This window comes from Protopterus annectens, chromosome 1.part0, assembly GCF_019279795.1.
Source record: "Protopterus annectens isolate FY-2018-M chromosome 1.part0, PAN1.0, whole genome shotgun sequence".
Lineage (NCBI taxonomy): Eukaryota > Metazoa > Chordata > Ceratodontiformes > Protopteridae > Protopterus > Protopterus annectens.
This window is the reverse complement of record NC_056725.1, coordinates 125,525,877-125,538,420: the sequence shown is the minus strand read 5'-3', so window position 1 is coordinate 125,538,420 and position 12,544 is coordinate 125,525,877. Positions and strand designations below refer to the sequence as shown.

Sequence of the window (12,544 nt, the reverse complement as noted above, 5' to 3'; positions counted from 1 at the left end):
AGCATCATCTTCTGATCTCAAATTTTTGTCCTGGAAAACTATTTTTCTAGTGGCCATTACTTCTGCCCGCAGAGTGTCAGAACTTCAAGCTTTATCTATCAGACCTCCTTACATGATTTTCCATGCTGATAGAGTATCTCTCAGAACAAACTCCTCCTTTTTGCCTAAAGTCTGTTCTGAGTCCAATATCAATCAGGTCATTGAGTTGCCAGTCTTTTTTCCCCAATCATTCCAACAAATTGGAATACATGCTGCACAAACTTGACGTACACAGACAGCTCAGATTTTATCTTGATAGAACTAAGGATATTACAAAATCAGATCAACTCTTTGTATCCTTTTGGAGGCCAGAAAAGTTAGACCAGTGGCTAAAACAACCCTTTCAAAATGGTTATCGGATTGTATCTCATTTTGTTCATGCAAATGCTAACATACCTTTGCCACACAAAGCAAAGGCTCATTCAACCAGAGCCGTTTCTACTTCTTCTGCTTTTCAAGCTAAATTGCCCCTTGACAACATTTGTGCTGCAGCCACTTGGTCTAAGCCTCATACCTTTATCACTCATTACAAAGTAGATAAGGCTTCCAGGGGCAGGTCTTCTTTTGGTTCCACGGTCCTGAAAAATGTACTCCCGTGAGCCACCCAGGATTGTGGGTGCTGGGGACGCTACCCATCAGTGAGAATAAGCGGCAAGATTTAACAACTTCATATAAAGATGTTATGTACTCACCATACCGTTCCATGTGAGTTATTTATCTCACCTTTATTCTCACGTCCCTCCCTCTGTCCCCCTCCTGGCTGACAGTTGACCTAGATGCTAGTATCATCCCGGTTGTTCAATACTTTTTCTTTCTTTCTGGGGAGTGCTCCCCTTATAGGGGTATATATACACGCAGCAAACAAGATCTGAGGTAATTCCAGCAGTGCATCATGGGATAAAGGACTTGATCTTAAGCTACTGCAAACCTTGGGCTTGCTATCGGCCGTGTCTGAGCCGAGGATCGGCACAAACCCATCAGTGAGAATAAAGGCGAGATAAACAACTCACATGGAACGTTATGGTGAGTACATAACTTCTTTTTAGCTTCTGTTGTCTCCTGTCATATCCTTCCCTTTCTTTCCATATACCTTTCTTGTGGATTTCTTTCTACTTCCTTCCAGTAGCCTGACATTCCTTTCCTTGCATGGTTTCAGAACTGCATATGGTACTTGCAGTGTGATTTGACCAAGGCCTGGTAAGCCTCAAGTCATTATTTTTGTGCTTCTGGAGATTATTCTGTTTTTTTTCCCCAGGGGCTGTAGGGCTACAGAGCTCTCTCTCTGCTTCTAATAATCCAGTCCAGGAATGGTCAGTATTCTTGCTCTTTTGGCATTACTTCCATATCGCCAAACTGGCATTTCTACTGTGGTGTTTGTGTACACTGAACCTCAGCTGTCAGCGTCCAGTCTCCTCGTCCAGCCTTTCCAAATCCTTCATCAGACTCTTTCCCCATCATCTTCCAGTACCCCTTATTTTGTGTTAAAAACATAAACAATGAGCCTGTTCTTTATTTGAAATTTATTCATTTATTCAATTTTGTAACTGGGGAAGAGCTATATCTACTTTATAGTGGAACCAAGCCCATCCCGTGTACTTCTCCACTACTCTGTTTCCCATTTCCTGCCATTAGCCATGTCATCACTGCCTTCCCTGTTCTAGTGCAATCCATTCTCTTAGTCTTGATTATACTCCCAACTCCTTCAGTTTTCCTAGCCTCTTAGGCAGGACCAAATCTGAGGCCCTGCTGAATTCCAGGATGACCAGGTCTATTGATACTCCCTTGTTAAGTTTTCCATATTTGTCTGACAGCTCCTTCTTGGCATGAATCCTTTTTTGGTGTTAATTATTTTCTTCTAAGAAAGCAACCAGCCTTTCCACTGGGGCTGTATTCTTGACTTCCCTGGCAGTGTTATAATTCCCTGGAGTTTTCCTGCTCTCCCCCTCGTATACAAATGTACCATAGCTGCATTCATTCCACAAGCAGTTCTGTACAGACAGTGAACTGATGATCTAATGAAAACGCCAGGAAGCTAATCCTCACTTATGACCTCTTTGCCATTATGTGGTTTTACCTCACTTCCCATACTATATTTTGTACTTGGATTGTTCTGTGTCTCTCCCGTCTTTACTCAGGTGTGTTGCTGTTCTTATTTATTTTTTTTTAAACAGAAATGATATTTATTAATAATAGTAAAGGCTGTTTCATAAATCTATAGATGGTCATATTTCACATTTTACCCGGAAGCGAATAAAAAGGATCATACCTCACAAAGCCGGCATTGCATATAGGCAGAATTGGGTGTTGTTAAAATATTAACAGAACACTAGATAATTCATTAAAAGCATGCTACCAGAACTTCTCAACTCCACCTCAGTCACACAGTAGTTTCAGTAAAGCCTTCATGTTGTTCATAGGTTCCTAAGTGTCATGTTTAATCATAGCCTCCCCTCAGGCTTCGTGCCAACTGAGTGGGGCACAGCTACAGTTATCCCACTCCACAAGGGGGGATCCACCTTGGATCCTGGGTACTACTGCCTAATTAGTCTGATGAGCCTGATCTGCAAGGCCATGAAACGTATTATCATGGAACTTATAAACAAAGATATTGGCAACCTTTAAACACTGGACCCCACCCAGTTTGGGTTTGTGTAGGGCTGATCGTGTCTCCTGAACCTGATTGACTTCTTTGAATCAGTCTCCAGAGCTGTGGATGAGGGTAAGGTGGTGCACACAGCCTATCTGGACCTCGCCAAGGCCTTCAACACCATCCCCCACTCTGGAATCATAGATAAACTTACTAACCTGGGCATTAATCCCTATGTCACTCGATGGGTTGCCACTTGGCTTACTAACAGAACCCATATTGTAAAAGTAGCCAACTCCAAGTCCAGCTACAGACAAGTGACAAGTGGAGTACCTCAGGGTTCAGTCCCGGGACTGCTCTTGTTTGGCATCTACTTCTCTGAAGTACAGGCCAACACTAAGGGACTCTAGCTAACAAAGTTTGCAGATGACTGCAAACTGGGAACCATTACTGAATCCCCAAATGATGTGGATATTCTACAAAAGGGCCTTACAGAAACAGATGTTTGGTGCCAGAGCCATGGGCTCAAGCTCAATGCCATGAAATGTGTAGTAATCCCATTTGGGAAAAAACATTTACCCGTGAATCACCACATAGGTGGCAGTACACTAAACACCGAAAGTGTGATAACAGACTTAGGGACACAGGTGGACAGTGGTCTCACCTTTGATAATCACATCACCACAACAGTCAGGAAATCCTTCTATGTGGCACACCTCATCACTAAGGGCTTTTCATCCAGAAAAAAGGAGGTCATTGTCCCACTGAACTCATTCCTCATTAGACCTATTATAGAATACAATGCCCTGTTTGGTATGTACCTCTCAGACATCTGCAACAACTGCAAAGGCTGCAGAAATACCTCACTAAAAGAATCACAGGCCTAAAGCAGATGCCCTATGCTGACCATCTAAAAACAACTCCAGCTATACTCTGTCGCATATCGTCTACTCAGAGGCGATCTCTGCTTAACATACAAGGCCATGTCAAACCCAGAGCTGTTGGACATGATACACTTAAAGAAATCCCAATCCCTTACAGCCACACGCTCCAGTGATCTAAACCTTGTCATCAGAATGAACAAAACATGCTGGAGTGATAAGTTCCTGACCCAGAGACTCCCCAGACTCTGGAATAGACTGTCCATACATGTCAAGCAGAGCGCCTCTTTGGCCCTCTTCAAAAGGAACCTTGATGATTGGATGGGAGATAGGAAATTCACCCCGGGGATCATGTCAGCCACCCTGCTAGACAGGGGTCCAGGAAAGTAAATATTGTGGGAAGAAATAGCCAGGGAATTGTTATGGCTAGGCTTATATAGGCCCTAATGCCGATAGCCTAGTATCAACCTATGAACCTATAATTTCTACCTACCACTGCATTGTTATTATTTTCCATTAGTGAAGAAAATTGTGAAGGATTACTATGTGGATGGATGGCTGTGTTTGTGATATCCATCCCATACTCAGATTCATTTAGTTCTGCTACTTCTGGATAAAAAAAGAAGTAAAGTTTGACAACTGGAATATTGTGAGAGGCAGAATCCCCTCACCCCTGCTGTGCAGGAGCCTTTGACTGTTGTAACCCTTTCATTTATATTTGATTTAGATAATCAATTTTTAGGCTACTGTATAGTATGAAAAAGGAAATGTCCCCTGCAGTGATACCCCCCAAGAAGAATGCATTTTGCACATGGAAATATGACTGGCCGAATAACCATCAATGAAACTATGTGCTCCATTGCTGCTTTTCTCATTTTTATGTAGAATGCTGTTATTTCTTTACTTTTTCTTGCCCCGTTTGCAGTGCATATCTCTGCCAGTTTAGTTTTTGTATCCTCTTTTTACTGGCTTTGTTTTTTCCCCTTAGTGCTTCCTGCAGTCAAAGGGGTGCTTAGTTAACTTTGCAAAAGTGTTAGGTGTTGCTAGAAATGAGACAGTCTGTCGTTATTTTTGTTTTCTCTCACAGTATGGTTTTCTGCTGGTGCCTAAGGAAGCATTTTGTTTTATGAAATGCATCTGCTTTTTTTCAGATATTTTTTGGTGAAAAAGGATTGTATCTCTTGTGTGAAAAAAGGCTGATGCTAATTGAAGAGTTATGTCTGAAACTTCCTCAGAGGGATCCAGTAAGGACAACCATGGAGAGCTGCAGAAAAACATTGAAAGAGCTTAAAGCACAGATTGACAGCACATATCAGAAACTGATAAATCACCCTGACAAGTGGAAAGAATATAAAGACAGGTAGTTAATGTTCTTGGCACGTACAATCAAATGTGGTAATATACAGGTATTCTTTTTGCTCTTGTCATGTCATAACAGGCTACAGTTCAAATTCTGCTTGCAGTTTAAAGTTTAAAATGGTGAAATGTAATGCAACTTATGTTTTATAGACCATCTCTTTCTGTTTTTTTGCTGGAGAAATTCTCATAGACTTGTCAATCCTAGGAATATTGACAGATCTGCTTCATATGGTATGTAAACTTACATATGTCATCAATTTGAACAGCTGGTACAGAAAATAAAAAAATCTGGTTTACTGCTCTTTACCATCTGTTGTGATTACCTGAGCAGTTCTTAACTCTAACAGTTCCGATTAACAAAAAAGCAGTACTGCAAATTTCTAAATAATGATGTCTACCTGTTTTTATCATAATGATGCGATCACTAATGGCCTCTTTTTTTTCTTCTTTAACTATTGAGAATTTCCTATATTAGCAACTCTGATTTTATAAATATATTTAGCAAAGACTATGCTATGTGAAAAAGGTAAATCTTATAGTATAAAACTGAGTAGCATCCATCAAAGCTCCCTCTTCTATGCCATTGCACAAGTGCCCACACTAACTTAATGAATTTGTAACTCTTAGCCTGTAAAGTATGTCATGTTTCTCTTCATTTGTAGATTTATCCATGATGCAGTATGCTCCAATCTTTTAACTGTTTCCTGATAAAAAATGTTATGTATATTGCCAAAAGCCCTAAAAGAGTTATCTCCTTAATTCACTAGTCTAGCTGATTTCCCCCTGAAATACTACAACTGGCCTGAGCAGATACTATAGAATAGTACTAGAAATGGCATATATAATATGGCATCAGCTTTTAGATTATAATCCTCAGCCTAATAATATAGTTCTACCAGAGAAGAAATGTGTAGGAAGGCAAGATGTTTTACAAATGCTAGCTGTAGTTGGTGGTATAGAACTCATTTTCAGAGATGTCATATTTTCTATGACATATATTGTTGCTGTATTTTCTTTGCTGAGGTTAATTAGGCCTAATCAAATGTTTTATCGGCAAGCAGAATTGAGAGGTTACCATGTTAAAACTTGTATGACAATGTTCATGACAAAAACTTTTTGCCACCTAAATAAATTAATTTAAACAAAAAAATGAAGTCAGAGGACACATACTATGAGTTAATGTCCACAGTATTCTTATCTTGCTTTTGCAAAAAAAATCACACCGCTGGATATTTTGCTCTGCTTTAAAATAAATGGAAAAACAATTGTTTTGTTTTTTGATTTTTTTTTTACCTGAGCATGTTCAACCTTTTGGTCTATGCCTTTGGGGGTCATGATTGTAGTCCATGGTGTTCTTTGATTCAGGCTGATGAGTGCTGCACCAAACTTACTGAATAACAAGGGTATCTAAGGGTTTTTGATCTGAACGTTCTCCACTACCCCTCCATGCATGTGTTTCAGCTCTGGCACATCTTGCTGACGTCATAGGGGGTGTGGTTCAGATGGGATTAGTCTTGATCCTAAAAGTTCATGTTACATAATAGTATTACATTTCAATGTAAAAAAAACACGTAAGCAATGTCACATTAAACATAGGTAAATGTTACTATATGCCTCTCTTAGTCCTTATTAAAGCTTATTTTGCTTTTAAATTCCTTCTTGTCTTTCTCCATCCAGTCCTTTTTGCTTGGAGCGTTGATGTTCTGAAATTAGGGGAGGAGAGCGTCATTATGATGGCTCATTTTGATAGAGCAAAGTGGGTATGGAAATCCTGATGTGCTTTTAAATGCCTTCTTCAGATATGTCTATTTTCTTGAAATGAGTCACCAAACATATTTGGACTTTTCCTTGAAAACCAGCATGATCCTGATTTAAAAGAAACACATTTTTAATTTGAAAACACGGTTTGTTGTAACAAATTTCTAATCCTCCCACTTTTTTCTAAAATTACTGATAAATGTATAATTTCAAATTTAAATTTAAGAAGAGTAACAGCACTTTTCTAAGGTTTACCACCCACCACTTATTTGTGTTACATTTTTTTTTCAAAAGTGTATCCACTTTGAAAAAACGAAAATATTAACTACATGTCCTCACATGTTCTCGGGGCTAAATCTTGCCAGTCTGAAGTAAATCCCGCCATAACTCATCCCCTTGCAATGAATTGTTGTTTAGTTCAACCAGTCTCATGCTAGTGAATTGAAATTTGACATTTTTATTGCTTTAAACCACATTCCAGTTAGTGTGAATCCAGTAATAACTTCCAGAATATTACTTATTTCAAAAACTCTGGTTAAACTCAAAAATAAAAGCAAATATATAATATAAATGTCTTCACTAAGTACCCTTCATTTATTCTCATAGTTTAACATTTCCCACTTGACTTGTTTTACTGTTAACTTAAGAGTATACCTTTCATTCTTCCCAGAAACTGAAAACCATCAGTCGCTGGACTATTTAATGGAATGCTTTCAGTTCCAGAACAGATGCCTCAAGAGCATGACCATGTCAATAATATTAAAAATACATTGAGCTGATATCCTGAAATTAGGGGAGGAGAGCATCCTTATGATGGGTAATTTTGATAGAGCAAAGTGGGTTTGGAAAACTGCAGTGCTTTTGAATGCCTTCTTTGGATCTGCCTATTTTCTTGAAATGAGTCACCAGACATATTTGGACTTTTCCTTGAAAATGCACATGCTTTAGAAGAAACAGAATTTTAATTAAAAAACACAGTTTGTCGTTAACAAATTTCTACTTCTGCCATTTTTTTTCTAAATTTACTGATAAATAGAACATTTTAAATGCAAATTTAAGAAGAGTAACTGCACTTTGTTAAAAATTACCATCACCACTTCATTGTGTAGCATTTTTCTTTCAGACGCGTACCTACTTTGAAAAAAAAACTTTATTAGCCAGAATGCCTGACTACTTTCTAAAAGGAATTTCACCATAATAACATCCAGTCTGAAGTTCATTTTGCTGAACTGAGCTGGGCTACACATCTTAAATGCTTAATGCCTGCTCATATGTAAGAAATTTGAACGTCTTCAAAATATAAGTGAGCTGTATGTAAAATGTTAATAAGCAAGCAATGATGCCCGCCAGGATTGGTGTTATGGGGAAATAACATCCACACAGGGTGACATTGGACCTCTACACTGCTGAGAAGGTGTTATCGCCCCAATGACACCCACTTGAAAGGCAATATTGTGCCAATGGGTTATATCTTAAATTGTTTCATATTTGCCTTTTTATTAATATATGCTTTTTTAATAGTGTTGATGTTAATTAGTTTTTCTGCCTAATGTTTCAGAGTTGTGTTTTTATATATTTGATGGAAGGAGCATTTTATATCCAAAATATAAGGTATATGAGTGTTTAATATCAACATAGATGGCTTGCGTGCACACACACACACACACACACACACACACACACACACACACACACACACACACACAGATAAACATAGTGACACACACGTGTGCGCATGCACACACACACACACACACACACACACACACACACACACACACACACACATACATACATACATACATGCAGATGCATAGACAAACAGCCTTGTATGCATATACACAGAAACATGCATAGAGGCACACACGCATGCACACACACACACACACACACACACACACACACACACACACACACACACAGATTAACAAAAAAAATAAAGCATGTAGACACACACACACACGCACACACACACACACACACACACACACACACACACACACACACACAGATAAACATAGTGACACACACGTGTGCGCATGCACACACACACACACACACACACACACACACACACACACATACATACATACATGCAGATGCATAGACAAACAGCCTCGTATGCATATACACAGAAACATGCATAGAGGCACACACGCATGCACACACACACACACACACACACACACACACACACACACACACACACACACACACACACACACACACAGATTAACAAAAAAAAACAAAGCATGTAGACACACACACACACACACACACACTCTCTCTCTCTCTCTCTCTCTCTCTTAGTCCCTCTCACAGAATCAAATTCTTTTTGTTTGTTTATTTTTTCACATCTCTAAATAGAGCTTTATTTACACCTCGCTTAGTGAGATTTAAGTTAAAAGACAGGTTCTTGTAACAGCAGGCTATTTGATGCTTAGGTCAGATCGTCAGATTCAGCACTCACACTAAAAAAGAAGCTCCATTAATTGTCTCCAGATTGCTGAATTCACCAAACTATTAATCATGTACTAATCACTGCAGCTGAATGATACTACAGCATATAAAGGAGAAAATAACAAGAAATTAAAATCAATCAAATTTATAATACACAACTGCCCTGACCACGTGAGAAAGTGTATTTGTTTCTGACATGCTTCAAATGGTCAGTTAAAGTAAGTTTCTTGTACACATTCTCCTCCCAAAACACTGTCCAAAGTCAGAAAAGGGATAAAGGAAATTGGGGACCTACTCTGACAAAAGCAAAATTGACTGAACGGTTTTACAGGCTTGGCTTTATGCATAATTTGTGGAGGGGGGGGGTTCGTTAAAGACCCTTTGGAAATGCTGCTTTGCAGTTATGATGTTATTATCTTAGTACTGATACTAGGGTTGATTTACAGTGGCTGTCATTATTAGCATGATCAGATGAGACTTCAGTGAAATTGGGCTTCAGATAAATATGGTCAGACAATGTTGCTTAAGTCAAATGGTCTTTGGTAACATAATATAAATCTTAAGCAGGTGATGTAGGACACCTACAAGTAGGTAATTGCCAGCCACTGCACTTCTCTATGTACTTACAGCCTAAGGTAGATTTTACTAAATGATAATGATAAATGTCAGTTAAAACCACATAGGAGGCATCTAATTAAGAAAGTATGTAATTCCAGTTGGTAAAGATTAGAAACACTGGTACATGGGCAGTCATTTATTAGTGTTGCTGAAGAGTTTCCAGTTCTGATAAAAGACTTCATCACCCATTTAACATACCATTGCTGTGGTGACATAGCAGACAGATGAGAATATATTTTTCTTTGGTCTTCACTCATACCAACCATATGGCCATTCACTATGACTATTTCTTATCTGTTACCTTCTGAACTAGAGCTGACCTCAGCATGGTCATCAAGCAGCAATCAGGTATTTTACTTTGCAGTCTAACACCCCTTCTTTGCTTGTTGCATAAGAGCCCCATGGTTTGTGTGAAATGGGTGCAATATGGAGCTCTTTCCTGCCTCTATAAGAGACATAACCCTTCAGGCAACCCTAATTCCTACAAGTGGATATCTATTGCATGGTCACTTGTCTTTATCAGAGATGCATTAATAGATAATGGTCCTCACAGCATTTGCCTTAACATTCTTCTCCAGTGTCTGGGCTGCTACCTGAGCCTAGGTCGACTGGGTCATAGTCAGAATCCCTTGCTTTCCAGGCAGTGAGATCATTGGCTGCAAGGTAGATAAAAACAGTGTCGGAGGTGCCTATGATGCTAATCCTTAAGCTAATCTAACCAAAAAAAAAAACATGGTCTTAGACTTGACATGACCACTGAAATTTAGTAATGTTTTAAATATAGAGCTCTTACAGATCAAGAAATGAAGACAGCTTACAATGCAGATATCCCTATTTTTTATCATTTACTAAAAGTTTTAATTTCTTGTTTGCCATACTTGTGTGCAGTCTCTGCCTTTCATCAACTTATGCATATTTTTCACTGTAGCTTACATTTGAAATGGTTGTCCAGATCACACTTTTCGCAGTGTCCCATCAAAAAGTGTTACACAACTTTGGACAGCAGTCTGGTCCTCTAGCTGTTTACAATACTTAAATAGTTAACCCCTTATATTCAGCATATGATATTTTAGAATAGGCATTTATAGGTCCATTGTTTTACCACATGGGTCTTTAATATTCATTTTTAGTGAAGGAATCTAGATGTGTACTAATTTGGAGGAACAGTTGGTATTTGCTACTCACCCTAAATTTCTTCTTAATTTTCCTTCAAAAGTTTATCTGAAACTGTCATAGCCTCATCTAGTTTTATCAGTTTCCAGAGTAAGATGAAGGGCATTGTAAAGTTAGGATTCCAGATGTACTATCTATTTGTGCAACAACAGAACAATCATGTTTAATATAAGTTACAGCATTCTGATGTGCTGGTCACTTTTTTCTTGGATCACAGATGGCTCGCATCGCTACTATTTCTTGGTGGAGCAGACAGTTGGAGACCGGGGCAAGGACTCACAGAGATGAGCTGTGTGCCTAAACAAGGCTTGCACCACTTAGCAGTTACACACTGTTGTGTAAATCAGACTTTAATAAACAAACAATAACAAGCTGTGTGGCTGAGCAGCTAGCAGGACACAAGTGCTACAGTAGGAACAAGGCTAAAGAGCTGCAAGCCAAAAAATGTGGAGTAGGGCAAGCAGTAATTTGTGGACATGGTAGTGGCCATGCCTTAGCTAGCACAGTTCCTGAAAGACTTGAAGGAAACATGAAGCATAAGTCAGAGAGTGGTGGAGAAGGCTGTCAGCAAACATTGAATAGTAATAAAATGAGGTACATTACATGAACAGTAATAACATGAGACACATTTTGTGCATAGTAATAACATGCATCACATTACATGAATAGTAATAGTATGAGGCACATTACCTAGATAGTAATAACGTGTCACATTAATAGTAATAACATGAGGCACATTAAATGGAGAGTATTAACATGCATCATATTACATGAATAGTAATAATATGAGGCACATTACATAAATAGCAAGAACATGCAGCACACTAGAAGAATAGTAATAACATGAGGTACATTACATGAATGGTAATAACATGCATCACATTACATGAAAAGTATTAACATGGTGCACATTAGATGAATAGCAATAACATGAGGCACATTACATAAAGAGTATTAACATGTGTCACATGACATGAATAGTAATAACATGAGCATATCACATGGAGTATTAACATGCTGCACCTTACATGAATAGTAATAACATGAGGTACATGACATAAATGGTAATAACAAACATTACATTACATGAATACTAATAACATGCATCACATTACATGAATAGTAGTAACATGAGGCACATTACATGAAGAGTATTAACCTGAGTCACATTACATGAATAGTAATAACATGAGACACATTACATAAATAGTAATAACATGCAGCACTACAAGAATAGTAATGTTTGTGTCTTTCAGCTTTTCCCGGTTAGGGGTTGCCACAGTGGAACTCCGGTCCGCTAATGATTGGCAGTAGAGTTTTACGTGCTGGCTTCCCGGGCCTAATGCACAACCTTCAATGAAGGAACGCTCGTATACGCATGTCGCCACACAGAAGACGCTCTAACTGAGAATCGAACGGACAACGTCTAACTGTGATAACATGAGGTATATTACATGATTGGTAATAACATGCATCACATTACATGAATAGTAATAACATGAGGCACATTACACGAAGAGTTTTAACATGCTTCACAGTACATGAATAGTAATAACATGAGGCACATTACACGAAGAGTTTTAACATGCTTCACAGTACATGAATAGTAATAACATGAGGCACATTACATGAATAGTAATAACATGAGGTATATTACATGAAGAGTAGT

At 38.5% G+C, this 12,544-nt stretch overlaps 1 protein-coding gene across 1 annotated transcript in view; it reads left to right on the top strand.

The window, feature by feature from the left end:
- LOC122793396 (nesprin-1-like) overlaps positions 1–12,544 on the top strand; it is an 876,647-nt gene that overhangs the window by 487,824 nt on the left and 376,279 nt on the right. Inside the window, exon 24 of the mRNA XM_044061803.1 lies at positions 4,659–4,867. Within this exon, the coding sequence (XP_043917738.1) occupies positions 4,659–4,867 (209 nt within the window). The remainder of the gene's footprint in view (positions 1–4,658; positions 4,868–12,544) is intronic.